At 42.7% G+C, this 15,850-nt stretch overlaps 1 protein-coding gene across 1 annotated transcript in view; it reads right to left on the bottom strand.

The window, feature by feature from the left end:
- The window catches only part of AGBL1 (AGBL carboxypeptidase 1), a 471,358-nt gene that overhangs the window by 420,574 nt on the left and 34,934 nt on the right, over positions 1–15,850 (bottom strand). The window contains exons 4-5 of the mRNA XM_058156548.1: positions 10,172–10,303; positions 4,192–4,285 (exon numbers count right to left, since the gene is read on the bottom strand). Coding sequence (XP_058012531.1) covers positions 4,192–4,285; positions 10,172–10,303 — 226 coding nt within the window. The remainder of the gene's footprint in view (positions 1–4,191; positions 4,286–10,171; positions 10,304–15,850) is intronic.

Raw genomic sequence — 15,850 nt, 5'->3', positions numbered from 1 at the left:
TACTGTATCTACCAGTATCTACTGCATCTATCTATCTATCTATCTATCTATCTATCTATCTATCTATCTATCTATCTATCTATCTATCATCTATTCATCATGTACTGTATCTATTTACCTACATAAAGTACATACATCTTAGGTAGTTTGGGATTTTCAGTGACAATGAAGACTTCCTGGGTTTTGTTATGGCTTGTTTGGCCGTTGGCTTAATACCAGAATAAAAGTTAGTGTTGAAGTAGAATAGGAAAACCTCAGCTTCAATCCTTACCCAAAGGTGCTTCTTCAAAAGGCAACTGGACTTCCTTTGTTTTTCCTTGAAGATGTTTCGCTTCTCATCTAAGAAGTTTCTTTAGTTCTGATTCTCCACCATTCAATCAGAACTGAAGAAGCTTCTTGGATGAGAAGCGAAACATCTTCAAGGAAAAACAATGGAAGTCCAGTTGCCTTTTGAAAAAGCACCTTTGGGACAACTATGACCTGGATGACTGAGAATCTCCACAGGCACTCTATCCTTACCAAAAGAAATTCAGAGGAGAACTATAGGCTCAGTCTACCTTCTGGGATTGCTGTTGTGGAAATACAGTGGAGGGGATATGCATGGATGCTGCTTTGATGTCCTGAGGAAAGATGGGATATAAGTCTAACAATCAAATGCTGCAATGTATGACCTCAAAGCCCTAGTGGTTTGTAAAACATAATTTATACCTTGAAACATGGTGTGCCAGAAAACACTATGGTGTTTTCAAACAAACTACTGTTTAGTACGATATGAAACAGAGGACTGAAGAGGCAACGGAGGAGGTGAAACAAAACAACGTGGAACACTTAATGGGCATCAAAAACCAGGATGTTTGCACACACACACAAAATATATTTTTATCATCACCATCAATGCAAATGCAGCATTTCAAGACACTGGAGAGCCATAAATCACGCCAATCTAAGATTCCCCCTTCTTTGTCTTTTTCTAATCTACAAAAAATGCAGCCACTAGAACAGTTTATGTTCCTGATCAGCTGGGGCTACCTTCTCTGCATCTTCTCTGGGTCTGTCTTTTCAGAACCGTGTGCAGAGGTTGGCTGCTGGGGGTTCGCAGGTGGAGAACCTCTAGCTAGGATTCTGTGCAGCTCAGAGAACCCCCAAATCCCACTACTGGATGGCCCCTTCTACCCTGCCCTGCCCAGAGGTCCCCACATGGCCCATTTTGGATGCAGGGCGCATGCGGAGGCTCAGGGTGGGTGAAAAAAAGGCCTACCAAAAGTTCAGGAAGGGCCTCCGGAGGCCTGGGGAGGCTGTTTTTGCCCTCCCGGAGGCTTGAGAAAAGCCTCCGGAGCCCGGGGGGGCAAAAAGCCCCTCCCCACCATGGTGCAGGAGGCCAACTAGGCCACACCTACCATGGCCACACCCATCCAGCAACCAGGCAGAGAACCCCTTGCTAAAATTTTTGAAGCCCATCCCTGACCGTGAAAGGGTCGCAGGGGAGCAGGGGGAAGCAAGAACAGTCTAAGCAACCTGAAGTCTCTGTGCCTCTTGTTTAAAATGTGTATATGCCCTGTAAATCTCACTCTGAGAACTGGCTAAGGACAGGATTGGAGCAGACAGCTGCAGATGCTAATTTTAGCTTCATGTAAGAGAGCTTGGTCAGATTTAAGTCTTGGTGGTGAAAGGGGGAAGGGCAGGAGGCATTGAATTCACAGGAAAAGAAATGCCGTTCGATCTGACTTTTAAACAGTGATCCCCAACCTCGGTAACTTTTAAGAGATGTGGTCTCCAACAGCACGACTGGGGAATTCTGGGAGTTGACGTCCACATATCTCAATGTTGCCAAGGTTGAGAATCACTGTCCTTGAGGCTCTCCATGTAGTTGCAGATGCTATAGATAGACTTCCTGGGTAGCAGTTCAGATCTGAGATCTCAACATCTTCCTCCATACCAGAGATAGCTGGTTGAACTGGATTTTGTCCATGTTACATTCTCTATCCTTTTTTCTGTTTGGGGGAAAGGGGTAGTCAGAAAAGTTTTTACAGCTTAACTTTTTATCTCTTCTCACCATCTCACCTCTCTCCTCATCAAGAGTCTCTTCAACTCTGGAACCACCCATTTCTTGTTCAAAAATTTACTCAACAGAAAAATACAAAATGGTTTCAACTACATCTCCTGTAATTCAGATATAAAGTCAGGAGTGGGATTCAGCCGGTTTAGACCGGTTCAGGCAAACCGGATGCTAATTTTACATCTGGTTCGCCAAACCGGTAGTTGCAAGGAGTGGCTGGCCCCAACCACCCTGCCCCTCCCCTCCCAGGAATCTCCATGCGGCCCGTTTTGGATGCCAGGTAAGTGCAGTGCCCGTGTGGAAGCTCTGGGAGGGCAAAAAACGGGCCTCCCGGAAGTTCTGGAAGTCTGGAAACATGCCCATTTCCAGCCTCCAGAGCCCAGGGCAGGCCATTTTCACCCTTCCAAAGGCTTGAGGAAAGCCTCCAGAACTTGGGGAGGGCAAAAACAGCCCCACCCAGCATGGTGCAGGAGGCCGAGTAGGCCACGCCCACCATGGCCATGCCCACCCAGCAACCGGGCAGAGAACGGTTGCTAAATTTTTTGAATACCACCCCTGTTTGAAGTTTATGCTAGTTTATGGACCTAATAAAGGTTTTGTTTGATTTGTGGTTAAGATTGTAATACTATGGACATACACTTACTCTGTTGGTTATCAACATTAGGTATGTACCCTTTTTCTATCTTAAAGCTGGGGAGATCATTTCTTCTGTTCCAACACTGTCCTGGGTAAACATTCCAGCAAATAGATTCAAATTTAAAGTGAAACGCTCCAATCTTGATTGTAAAAAATACGACTTCAGTAACAGAGTTGCTATTGCCTGGAATGTACTACCTGACTCTGTGGTCTCATCCCAAAATCCCCAAAACTTTAACCTAAGACCGTCTACTGTTGATGTCCTCACCCCATTCCTAAGAGGTCTGTAAGGGGCGTGCATAAGAGCACCAGCGTGCCTACCGTTCCTGTCCTAATGTTCCCTTTGGTTGTATTCATTTTGTGTGGTTATTTCATGCTTATAACCTATACGTATTGTTGTGTATGACAAAATAAATAAATAAATAAATAAAAACTCAGCATCCCCTATTTGTTTGTTACTCTCCCTGTCTTTAAAAAAAATCCACAACATTGTTGCTTTTTATAATTCCACTTCTAATTTAGCCATCCCGATTTTACAAGTCTTCTGGTGCAGTTCTTTGCAATTATGCCAAAATGAGATACAGAAGACCTGATTAAATAGCTACTTAGAGTATTTACATATAGCATATAAATATATATTTATCTAAAGAGACTTTTTAAAGAATCGCAAATGAATGCAGAAAACAGAATTGAATGTACACGCTAAAAGCAAGCAGAGCATTTTTTTTTTACTATCTTATTTTTCCATCCAGCAAAATGCAAAAACAAAAATAGGATAAATTCACAAGGCAACATCCATTCATTTCAACAGTTAACATTCAAGTTACAGTACCCCAAATGTCCAGTATTTTGTATCATATCATTCAAAGGGAAGTTTGCAGCCAAGGGGTAGAGTTTATGCTTTGCATGCAGAAAATCACAGATTCAATCCCAAGCACTTACAGGTATATAAGATGACATGAGAATTATCTTGCGCAAACATCCAAAGAGGCTATGTATCCAGCAACTTGTAACTCACAGCCACCAAACAGTTTTGGGACCCTCATAAGCACAGACCAACACATAACTTTCTTCCTATCAACTGTACAAGATGGCATTTAAATTACGATATTCAGGAGTCAAGAAAAAGAATAGAGCATCAAGAGACAGAATAGACTTCCTTTTCTCTTGTATCCATCTAGAACCGTGATGGCGAACATATGGCACGCGAACTGTTCACACTGCTGCCCATGGATGGGCAGGTTTCTGCTGCACGTGCGCAGGGGGTGAGGCGTGTGCGGGGCGTTGAATTTTGGAGATTCGGGTGTACACTTTGGGCACTCGGTCTGGAAAAGGTTAGCTATCACTGACCTAAACTTTAATGCTTTGGCTTAATTTGGATTGAGACTAGAAATGAAAATATAATATTTACCCAACCTACTCCCATCCTAGGCAAACATGATGCTTTCTTTGAAATCTGACGTGTCTAAAGGTGGTATTTTATGAGTTTCTCAACCTACCTTGTTGTGATGGTATGCTTCTTGGTATACGGTGGGATAACTTGGAAGAGCAATTCCATCGCTCCATTAATGCCCAATATAGTTCCTGCTGTAACTGCAATGAATGAGAGAGAGGAAAAAATAGATTCAGAACATGGGATTTGGGAAATGATTTTTGGAGGCACAGTAGAAGGAGATTGTCTGCAACTGCCTTCAAGTGTTTTTATTATTATTATTATTCTCTTCAAAATCTTCTCTAACAAGTCCCGTGACATTATCACAAACGTAAAAAGCAGCTTTATTAGCTTAACATGCCTCTTCTCCTTATCCGTTGCTCCATCCCTCGAACCATGAACGTTCAAATTGTACTTTAGTTTTTAAAAATGGCAGAAATACTGTCAAGCAGGAAATCTGGGTGTGGCCTGACATGAACAAACAGGCAGAGCTCAATTCTCTCTGAGTCCCCTGTTTATTCAGAGCGAGATAATGGCAAATTCTTCCACAAAGTGGAAGAACCCCAAACAATTTCTGCAGCATGCCTTTATCCAGTGGTGGGATTCAAGTAATTTAACAACCGGTTCTCTGCCCTAACAATTTCTTCCAACAACCAGTTTGCCAAACTGTTCAGAAAGTTAACAACCGGTTCTCCCGAAGTGGTGCGAACTGGCTGAATCCCACCACTGCCTTTATCCCACCTTTGGTTACACAGGCTGGAAAACATCCATTTGCATCGAAGTAGATTTAATAAAAAAACAGAAGTTGCTACAGCATCATTCCTTGCCAAGCATATTTAGAAAGAAACAAAATAATTGCCCCTATTTGTAGTTTCCTATCGGCTTCTGAGATACGGACAGTTAATATTACAGGTAATCCTCAATTTACGACAGATCGTTTAGTGACTGTTCAGTTACAACATCACTGAAAAAAAGTGACTTGTGATCATTTTTCACATTTACGACCATTGCAGCATCACGATCAAAATCCAGACAGTTTGGCAACTGACTCATATTTATGATGGTTGCAATGTCCCAGGATCACGTGATCCCATTTTGAGATCTTCTGACAAGCAAAGACAACGGGGAAACCAGATTCACTTAACAACCATGTTACTAGTTTAACATTTGCAGTGATTCACTTAACAACTGGGCAAGTGATTACCAAGCACAATTAGTCCTGAACAAACTTATTTTATTAAAACAATTAATTCATTCTCAGCTTAGTCCAAATTAAATCCAAAACAAATTCTTCATAAACAGTCCTTTTGGCCTTATCATCAAACTTTGTTGTCTTTGGCAACCTGCCAAAGGCTTTTCTTGGCAAAACCCCCACAAAGTTCAAGAGACGCTGACAAGAAGCAATGGAATCAGCGTTGCTTTTCTACAAAGCACCCAACGGCTCATTGCTGCTCTTTCAAGCTTAATGGGAGGGGCCAATCATCTTCTGGCCTTATTCCCGAGTCGTCCTTTTTGCTTTAGCTGCTCTTGCCTTCTGGCAGCTCTTCACATGTGTGCACTAGGAACAGGCTCCTCCTGTTCCTCTGCCTCTCTGCTGTCCACTTCTGGAGGCTCCGGAGTCTGCACATCACTTCCAGATGGACCTGGCCCCATCTCTGCCTCCGATGCAGAACCCTCATCTGGGCCTTCCTCTGACTCCAGGACTGGCCCACTGTCCTCCCCAGCCTTTTCACTGTCTGACTCCACTGCCAACTCCACAGGCTGCTGGAGGACCACAACAGGTGCATTATCCAACGCCAAGGACTCAGCACAGATGGCGGTGACTATCACACTAGTTCTAGCCGTAGCGGGACAGGGTGGGCAGCACTGACAGGTAAAGTGTCAGCTAACTCATGGTCTGTCAAAGATTTTAACACTGAGCCATACATCCAGCTCAACAGACGGAATTGTGGGGGGGAGCACAGAGCTGAAAGAGGTCATTTAGTCTTGAGCACTTGCTCAAGGAAGGAATCAAATTAAAGCATTCTAGACAGATAGTTGTCTAATTTCCACTTGAAGAGATCCATTGAACGGGAACCCACCATTTCTTTTGATAATTGGTTCCACTCTTGAATTGCTCTGGCTGTCAAGATTTTTTTTTTTCCTTCTCCAGCATTCAATAGGCATGTTCTTCTAACTTGGATCTATTATTCTGTGCAATGCTCTCTGGAACAAGGGAGAACACTTCTTTCGACGTGACATCCTTTTAGGTAGTTAAAACACGCTAACAGACCCTTTTCAATCATCTTTTCTTAAAGTTAAATGCACCTTAAATATAGGTAAAGACTCTAATGCTAGGAAAGGTGGAAGAGAAGGGAAGAAGACAAAGACCAACAGCAGTAGGAAGGACTTGCTGAAGCTCTCCTGATAGAAAGTTATACCAGAAAGTGCACACTAAAACAGGACCTTGGATTGCCACAAAAATCCCTAAAACATATAAAGTAAAGGTTCCCCTCGCACATATGTGCTCATCGTTCCCTACTCTAGGGGGCGGTACTCATCTCCGTTTCAAAACTGAAGAGCCAGCGCTGTCTGAAGACATCTCCATGGTCATGTGGACGGCATGACTAAATGCCAAAGGCGCACGGAACGCTGTTACCTTCCCACCAAAGGTGTCCCTATTTTTCTACTTGCATTTTTACGTGCTTGTGAACTGCTAGGTTGGCAGAAGCTGGGACAAGTAATGGGGGCTCACCAGGGATTCGAACTGCTGAACTGCTGACCTTTCAATCGACAAGCTCAGTGTCTTAGCCACTGAGTCACTGCGTCCGAAATGTAGGCTTCATCTTATTTTTAGAGGGACTTGGGAGGGTGACCAAAAGCACCGATAATAATGGCATCAACGACAGCTGTCCATTCAATGTTGGTAGAAAGGGCAGTAAGATCTTCTTAGCACATTTCCTGAATAACAGGTTCACTAACCATGTGGCACACTACACTTTCTTTATCAATCTTCCCACGTTTTTTTCACCCACCTTCTAGTAACCTTCAATCTTCTAGTAACCACCACTGCCTGTCCTGAGTAACTTGTCCATCGCACTGCCTCTGCATTTCCAAATACTAGTTTCTCTTCCTTTGGCATGCGAAAGCAGACCCAAAACAAAAAGCAAACCACAAGGAAAGATTCAATGTGCAAAGCATGGAGAATATAAACACATCTAAGTGAAGATGCCTTTGAACTGTCTTCTCTGTTACACACACTCTTTCCAATACTGCTTATCTCAAAAGAGAATGACGGGGAAGGTTGGCTCCCTGCCCAGGAAGGCCCAGAGTGAATGAAGACCATTGGGGTGTCGCGTAGACACACACAGGGCCCGCAGCCAGTAGCACTAAATCTTCAAGGGGAAGATCTAAAATGCTAAGCATGTCAATTTGGGCCATCACCGCTGGTGATACAGTTAGAAGTTCTTCACAAGGGAAGTGACAACAAGGTCAAAGAAGGTGAACCGAAATAAATAAATAAATAAAACTGAGAGCAGCTGGAAAAGACCAGACACACTTTGGAATTGCCAGAGATCCCCCTGCCCCACCCCCAGCAGAAGTAGACCGTGTGTAGTGCAATAGTCAGGGCTGGCTGCCGAGAGAAACATCATGTGCCAGAACAACAGAGCTGGAAGGGACCTTGGAGGTTTTCTAGTCCAACAACCTGCTCAAATGGGAAATTCTATACCATGTCAGACAAGTAGTTGTCCAATCTCTTCTTGAAAATCTCCAGTGATGAAGCACCTACAACTTCTATTCTATTGAGTCTGTCATCTGCACCTCTATAACTGTCTGTTTTGGTTCTGCAACCCAACAAGACAGACACAGACTTCAGATGATAATTAGAACTGCAGAAAAAACAATGGCTACCAACCTGCCTTCCATTGAGGACCTGTATACTGCATGAGTCAAAAAGAGGGCTGTGAAAATATTTACAGACCCCTCACATCCTGGACATAAACTGTTTCAACTCCTACCCTCAAAACAACACTATAGAACACTGCACATCAGAACAACTAGACACAAAAACAGTTTTTTTCTGAATGCCATCACTCTACTAAACAAATAATTCTCTCAACACTGTCAAAATATTTACTAAATCTGCACTACTATTAATCTTCTCATTGTTCCTATCACCCATCTCCTCCCACTTATGTATGACTTTAACTTTGTTGCTTGTATCCTTATGATTTATATTGATATTGATTGTTTCCTGATTGCTTATTTGTACTCTATGACTATCATTAAGTGTTGTACCTTAGAATTGTTGATGAACGTATCTTTTCTTTTATGTACGCTGAAAGCATATGCACCAAGACAAATTCCTTGTGTATCCAATCACACTTGACCAATAAAAAATTCTGTTCTGTCTGTTCTGTTCTGTTCTGAAGGTAAATCATTCCACTGATTGTTCTCTCACCATCAGGAAATTTTTCCTTGGTTTTAGGTTGAATCTCTCTTTAATAAGCTCCTATCTGTTACTTCTCGTCCTGCCTTCAGGTGCTTTGGAAAATAGGTTGACTCCCTCTTCTTTGTGGCAGCTCCTCATCACCCCTCGTCCTTCTCTTCATTAGACTAGACAGACCCAGTTCCTGCAACTGTTCCTGCTTTAACCTCCAGTCCCCTAACCATCTATGTTGTTCTTCTCTGCACTCTTTCTACAGTCTCAACATCTGTTGGTTGGTGGTTGTTTTTTTTGTTTTTTTGTATTGTAGTGAACAAAACTGGATGCAATATTCCAAGTGTGGTTTCACCAAGACGTTACAAAACAGTACTAACACTTCTGATGATCTTGATTCTATCCCTCTATTAATGAAGCCTAAGATTGCATTGGCTTTTTGGGCAGCTGAGAAATAGGTGAAGGAAGCAATGTCCCTGCAGGGTTACTCCTGGAGTCCACCAAGTTCCCTATCCAATTCATTTTGTTTTAATTAATCTAAAATGAATGATTTTTTTAAAATTTGAATTTATATCCCGCCCTTCTCCGAAGACTCAGGGCGGCTTACACTATGTTAGCAATAGTCTTCATCCTATTTGTATATTTATATACAAAGTCAACTTATCGCCCCCCCAACAATCTGGGTCCTCATTTTACCTACCTTATAAAGGATGGAAGGCTGAGTCAACCTTGGGCCTGGTGGGACTCGAGCCTGCAGTAATTGTAATTGCAGGCAGCTGTGTGTTAATAACAGGCTGCATTAGCAGCCTGAGCCACTTCCCAGCCCTGGGAAGATGGGGACAACTTCAACCTTCTGCTGTATGGACACTTTGGAACTTGATCTTGACCCCTATTTGGAGTGCCCATGATAGGTTCTCAGCATTCCAAGTTTTGTGACCTAGGCCCAAATAGTTATTACCAGACACAATCAATCCTAAACAAACGTATTTTATTAGAACAGCTGAGAATTACTTCATTCTCAGCTTAGTCCAAATTAATTCCAAAACAAAGTCCTTCAGAAAAAGTCCTTCGGCCTTATCATAAACCTTTGTTTTATTTGGTACCCTGCCAAAAGCTTTTCTTGGCAAAGCCCCACGAAGTTCAGAAACAAGAGACGCCGACTAGAAACCAATGTAGCAACATTGCTTTCCTACAAAGAGCCCAAGAGCCTTTCCTGCTCTTTTAAGCCTTTTGGGAGGGGCCAATCATCTCCTGGCCCTACTCCTAAATAGTCCTTTTTTGCTTTAGCTGCTCTTGCCTTCTGGCAGCTCTTCGCATGTGTGCACTCTGCCTCTGCAGGCTCCGGAGTCTGCACATTGTTCCCAGATGGCCCTGGCCCCACCTCTGCCCCATCTCTGTCTCCGATGCAGAGCCCTTGTCTGGGCCTTCCCCTGACTCCAGGCCCATTGTCCTCCCCAACCTTCTCACTGTCCGGCTCCGCTGCCAGCTCCGCAGGCTGCTGGCGGACCACAACACCAAGCAATTCCAGAACCCCATGAAAACTGACTACTGAATGCTGATGATCAAAATATGCTTTCTACCAAGCTTTGAAATGTGGCAACCAGAGTGAAAACAAATACATACGTACCATTGGAAGCATAAATCTGCAGTGCCCAGAGACAGTGGGTGAGATTCTCATGGTGGTGAAGATTTTTTCGTGCCAAGCTGAGAGTTACATCAATTGCCTCCAGACGTTGTGCTTTTAATCCAAACTTCTTATCTAGGAAAAAGGGAAGAGGGAAAAATAAATATTAAGTAAGAGATCTTCTATTGATAAGAAACAACAACATACCGTATTTTTTGGAGTATATGACTCACCCTTTTTCCCAAAAAAAGGGAGTGAAAATCTGGGGGTGTCTTATACTCCGAATGTAGCCCCGCCAAGCTCAAACCTCTGTTTGAGAGGCTGAAAAAAGCATCAGAAACGAAGCTTCAGAAAAGAAGCCCCCAAACAGAGCTTCAGAAAAAAAAGCCTCCAAACAGAGCTTCAGAAAAGAAGCTTCTAAACAGAGCTTCAGAGGCTTTTTTTCTTCAGAGGCTTTCAGAGGCAAAAAAAAGCAAAAAAACAAAACAAAAAACAAGGCACTGAGCTCATAACCAAGGAACCTGTTGCTAAAATTCACCTCTGGGAACAGCTGATTGGGAGTATTCTGGGAGGCCAATCCAACTGCCAATCAGCTTTTTTCTTATTTTCCACCCCAAAAACTAAGGTGCATCTTATACTCTGAAATATACGGTAATAGTTGTTCTTGGTTATGGGGGGGAAAAAACCTCTTTCACTGAGATCTTCCACCTTCACATCTTATTCATTTTTTTTTTACAGCTCCACCTGCAGTTTTTGTGTGCTTTGGTTCTCCTACTGACTTCAGTGAAGCCAATTTGTGCAGTATTTTATAATTTCAGAGCAAAATGCTTCCTGCCAATACATCCAAGCTCATGCAGTTTTTTTATTCCAGTTTTCTTTTTTTAAAAAAATCCAACTTATTATACACACTGAAGATAGCCACCTTCTTGCTGCCTCATCTTTTAAAGAGCCCAGCATGGGAGCGAGTTTGAAAGTCAGCCTGAGATTTCAACCCCATACATGTTTATTTAAGAATAGGCATCACTGAACTCAGTAAGACTTAGTTTGGAATAGGGGTAAGTTCAGAGGCCAGTTTTCCTAATCAGGAATAAACAGTGGGAATGTAACTGCAAGATTTTTCCATTAGTCTCAACCAATTTTGCCCACTATTTATTTTATGTTAAGGTATGTGATTTAAGAGTTGACCACCTGTAAAACTGATGCAACGGTAAAACTGATGCAACGGTAAGGCTGATGCAATGAAGATGAATCAGCATTGGTATTGCCAGTTGTAGACTACGAAGGGGTCCACAAGAGTTTTTACCACTTTAAGAGGTGTTTATAAAGGCAGCCAGGAAAGAGCGTATTCTCTCTCCTTGTATCCGGTATTCATTTCTGAGTTCTCTGTGTAGAGTTAAGAAGAAGATTGATTGCTTGTCAGGTATTTGCATACCACATATATTTCTGTATGTGTCTTACATATAAACCACTGTTAAATGTCTATGTCTCTGAGTGCTGTGTTTTGCTCCTGTGCTGTGACTACTCCTAATAGTAGTTACGCTGCAAACGCTCTGATATTTTATTTATTACATTTCCATGCCATCCATCTCCCTTATAAGGTGACTCTGGGCAGCTTAGAAGTTATCAAAACGGGTGAAAAATAATTAAAAGATTAAAATGAGCCAACAATAAAAGTATTATTAAAAACAGTCTATAAAAACCAAGAGATAGATGGGACAGAAATGAGATCTTCTACCCCAACAGCCACCTCCAGTGGTGGATGCCCCCCTCAAGGCCCCAGGCCAACAGGGAAAGTCCAGGTTTTGATATCCTTCCCAAATGCCAAAAGGGAAGGGGCAGTTTTCACTTCTGCTGGAAGAATGTTCTACAGCAGGGATAGTCAACCTGGTCCCTACTGCCCATTAGTGGGGGTTCCAGCTTTCATGGTGGGCGGTAGAGGTTTTGTCCAGTACTGAAACACTTTCCTTTTTTTTTAATTTAATTGACTTTTTTAAAAAATTTCATAGCATTATTTAAAAACATTTCAATTAGGTTTTCATAAAATTCCCCGTGACAATTTAAATTTCTGAAAATATACTATTTGTATCACCCGCACATAAGTTTAGTTCACGTTACGTAAGTGAAACTAAATGGCGCTATAGTGCGACCGCAAACAAAAGAGCCTCATCCCAGAATAGCTCACGCATCTCCACCACCACCACCCAGCTGTAACAGACAAGCAGAGCTGGTAGCCGGCGCCCCCCCCCCCCAAAACCCAATCCACGATGCGCGAGAGGCATGTGCAGACGATGATACATAGCATATTACTGTGGAACCGGTGGGCAGTTAGAAAATTTTACTACTAACAGAGATACAAAAGTGGGAGGTAGATATAAAAAGGTTGATTACCCCTGTTCTACAGGATGGGGCCACAGCGGAAAAGGCTCTTCTATGTTTATGAAACACTACGTTATAAAACTTCTGAGAGACGCTGAAAAAAGGCTGCTAAGGATTTTGAGGATGCATGAATGCATCTATTTAAAAAAAAAAAAGATGCAAAGCAACGAGCTGGGGTATTCTCCTTTATCATTTCCTGGTTTATCTTGTTTCCCTGACGTTGTCACAAGTGGCAAAGAGGGAATTACAGGAATATATGGCTTTTAAGTTGATTGACACTAGGTTCCAGATTTCTTTCACGAAACAGGCAGTTCCGTTCAAAACATCACAGTGGGTGAGCCTCTATCTAGGTAATGTGCTACATAAGGACTATATGAAACCCTACAGTTATCATTCAAAGGCTCAGTAAATAATTTTGTCACTTTGTTTTGTCTGTAATAAACTAGCCGTTATACCCAGGGAACATCAGACACAGTGGGTAGCTGACATCTCTTCACAATGTTTGGCATAAAGGCATGGCTCGGGTTGTAGCAGTAATCCATTAAAAAGTTATATCTGGGGGTCCCCCTTGACTCATAATTCCTGTTTCAACAGCGGCTGGGGGCTATTGGGCAGAGGGACCTTTTGGTAGATCAATCAGGTGCAACAATTCTAGCCAATCTTACACTGGAGATATTCTGCACAGCCATTCATGTCCTTGTCACCCCAGGGTGGGCTCTTACAACTTACTCTAAGGGTAAAGGTAAAGGTTCCCCTAGCCCATATGTGCTAGTCATTCCCGACTCTAGGGGGCGGTGCTCATCTCTGTGTCAAAGCTGAAGAGCCAGCACTGTCCGAAGACGTCTCCGTGGTCATGTGGCCAGCATGACTAAATGCCAAAGCTGCACGGAACCCTGTTACCTTCCCACCAAAGGTGGTCCCTGTTTTTCTACTTGCATTTTATTTACATGATTTCGAACTGCTAGGTTGGCAGAAGCTGGGACAAGTAACGGGAGCTCACCCCGTTATATGACACTAGGGATTCGAACCACTGAACAGCCGACCTTTCAATTGATAAGCTCAGCATCTTAGCCACTGAGCCACTGCATCCCCATATCAACTTACTCTATATGAGGTTAAATGTGAGGACCACCCAGAAACTTCCGCTGGTGTAACATGCAGTGGGCTGGGTATTTATAGGCACGTCTAGATCCATCTTTGTGACACCACAAGTACAAGAGCTGCATTGGCTGGGTCATAGATTCCTTTATACCCAGGTTACAAAACTGTAGAGAGTCAACACAACCCCACCTGGTCTCTGGGCAACATACCCACAAGGGTTCAAAAGCTATTTATCACTGTTTTCTATACTACTGTTCCTCTAGTCTACTTCAACTTCTGTTCCTCCATTACTTCTGGAGAATAGTAACTCTTTCAGGATTCCAAGTAACACTCCCAATGAAAGAAATCTCCGAGGCTTGAGTTTCAATCCCGATAATTCAATAAACTCTTCTGTTTGCCTTAGGCTGCTTGAGGCCCAGTAGAGTAGAGTAGAGTAGAGTAGAGTAGATTGGCCTCTGGTGGCTCAACAGGCTAATGCAGTCTGTTACGACGCTATAGAGCACTGCACACCAGAACAACTAGACACAAGGACAAGAACAGTTTTTTCCCGAAGGCCATCACTCTGCTAAACAAATAATTCCATCAACACTGTCAAACTATTTACTGAATCTGCACTACTATTAATCTTCTCATAGTTCCCATCACCAATCTCTTTCCATTTATGACTGTATGACTATAACTTGTTGCTGGCAATCCTTATGATTTATATTGATATATTGACCATCAATTGTGTTGTAAATGTTGTACCTTGATGAACGTATCTTTTCTTTTATGTACACTGAGAGCATATGCACCAAGACAAATTCCTTGTGTGTCCAATCACACTTGGCCAATAAAAATTCTATTCTATTCTATTCTATTCTATTATTAACAGCAGCTGCTTGCAATTACTGCAGGTTCAAGTCTCACCAGGCCCAAGGTTGACTCAGCCTTCCATCCTTTGTAAGGTAGGTAAAATGAGAACCCAGATTGTTGGGGGAAATAAGTTGACTTTGTATATAATATACAAATGGATGAAGACTATTGCTTGACATAGTGCAAGCTGCCCTGAGTCTTCGGAGAAGGGTGGGATATAAATGCAAAAAAAAAAATTGGAATTTTTTATTGGCCAAGTGTGGACACACAAGGAATTTGTCTTCATGCATATGCTCTCAGTGTACATAAAAAATACAATCATCAAGAATCATAAGGGATAACACTTAATGATAGTCATAGGGAACAAATAAGCAATCACATCATACTAGGAAACAGTCAATATAAACCCCCCAGGTGAATACTATTTAATTCCCCCAGGTGAATACAAACCACCTTCCATGTCACCCCAACCCCAGGCCTCCACCACGATGACCCTCAGCTCAGAAAGGGACAACTAGCCACAGCCAACTCACCAGAGTCAACTTGCCATGGCCAATTCGCTGCAGCCAACTCACCATAGGACAACTTGCTGCAGTACTATTCAACAACTCAGTTTAATTATTTAAAATAATCAAAACTTCATTTGAATTTTTGTCATCACATTTCATTTTGTCCCTTCTTTGGCATCCTTTTTTTAATGATTCTATTCCATTATTGAGAAGAGAAGAGAAGAGAAGAGAAGAGAAGAGAAGGGACCTTGGAGGTCTTCTAGTCCAACCCCCTGCTTAGGCAGGAAACCCTACACCACTTCAGACAAATCGTTATCCAACATCTTAAAAACTTCCAGTGTTGGAGCATTTACAACTTCTGCAGGCAAGTTGTTCCACTGATTAATAGTTCTAACTGTCAGGAAATTTCTCCTTAGTTCTAAGTTGCTTCTCTCCTTGATTAGTTTCCACCCATTGCTTCTTGTTCTACCCTCAGGTGCTTTGGAGAATAGCTTGACTCCCTCTTTGTGGCAGCCCCTGAGATATTGGAACACTGCTATCATGTCTCCGCTGGTCCTTCCCTTCACTAGACTAGACATACCCATTTCTTCAATATTAATGTAGCTCTTGTCCTGCGGCGAGTTGACCATAGTGAATTGTCCCACAGTCATAGACCCCAGTCAGCTGGCTCTCTGATCAAGTTTTATAGCCACCAGCTTCTGGGCTGGCTGGGGAAAGGTCTTAAAGAGACAGGACACCAGTAGCCCAGGTGCTGGCCATTCTGCAAATCACCTGGTAATATGGCTTCCAGGCATGACATCTGTCTTCTCACAGGCTGCCAGGCTACTTCCAGGTGCATTGC

This window comes from Ahaetulla prasina, chromosome 13 (assembly GCF_028640845.1).
Source record: "Ahaetulla prasina isolate Xishuangbanna chromosome 13, ASM2864084v1, whole genome shotgun sequence".
NCBI classification, from domain to species: domain Eukaryota; kingdom Metazoa; phylum Chordata; class Lepidosauria; order Squamata; family Colubridae; genus Ahaetulla; species Ahaetulla prasina.
The sequence above is the reverse complement of the archived record's forward strand: the minus strand, read 5'-3'. Positions and strand labels throughout refer to the sequence as shown.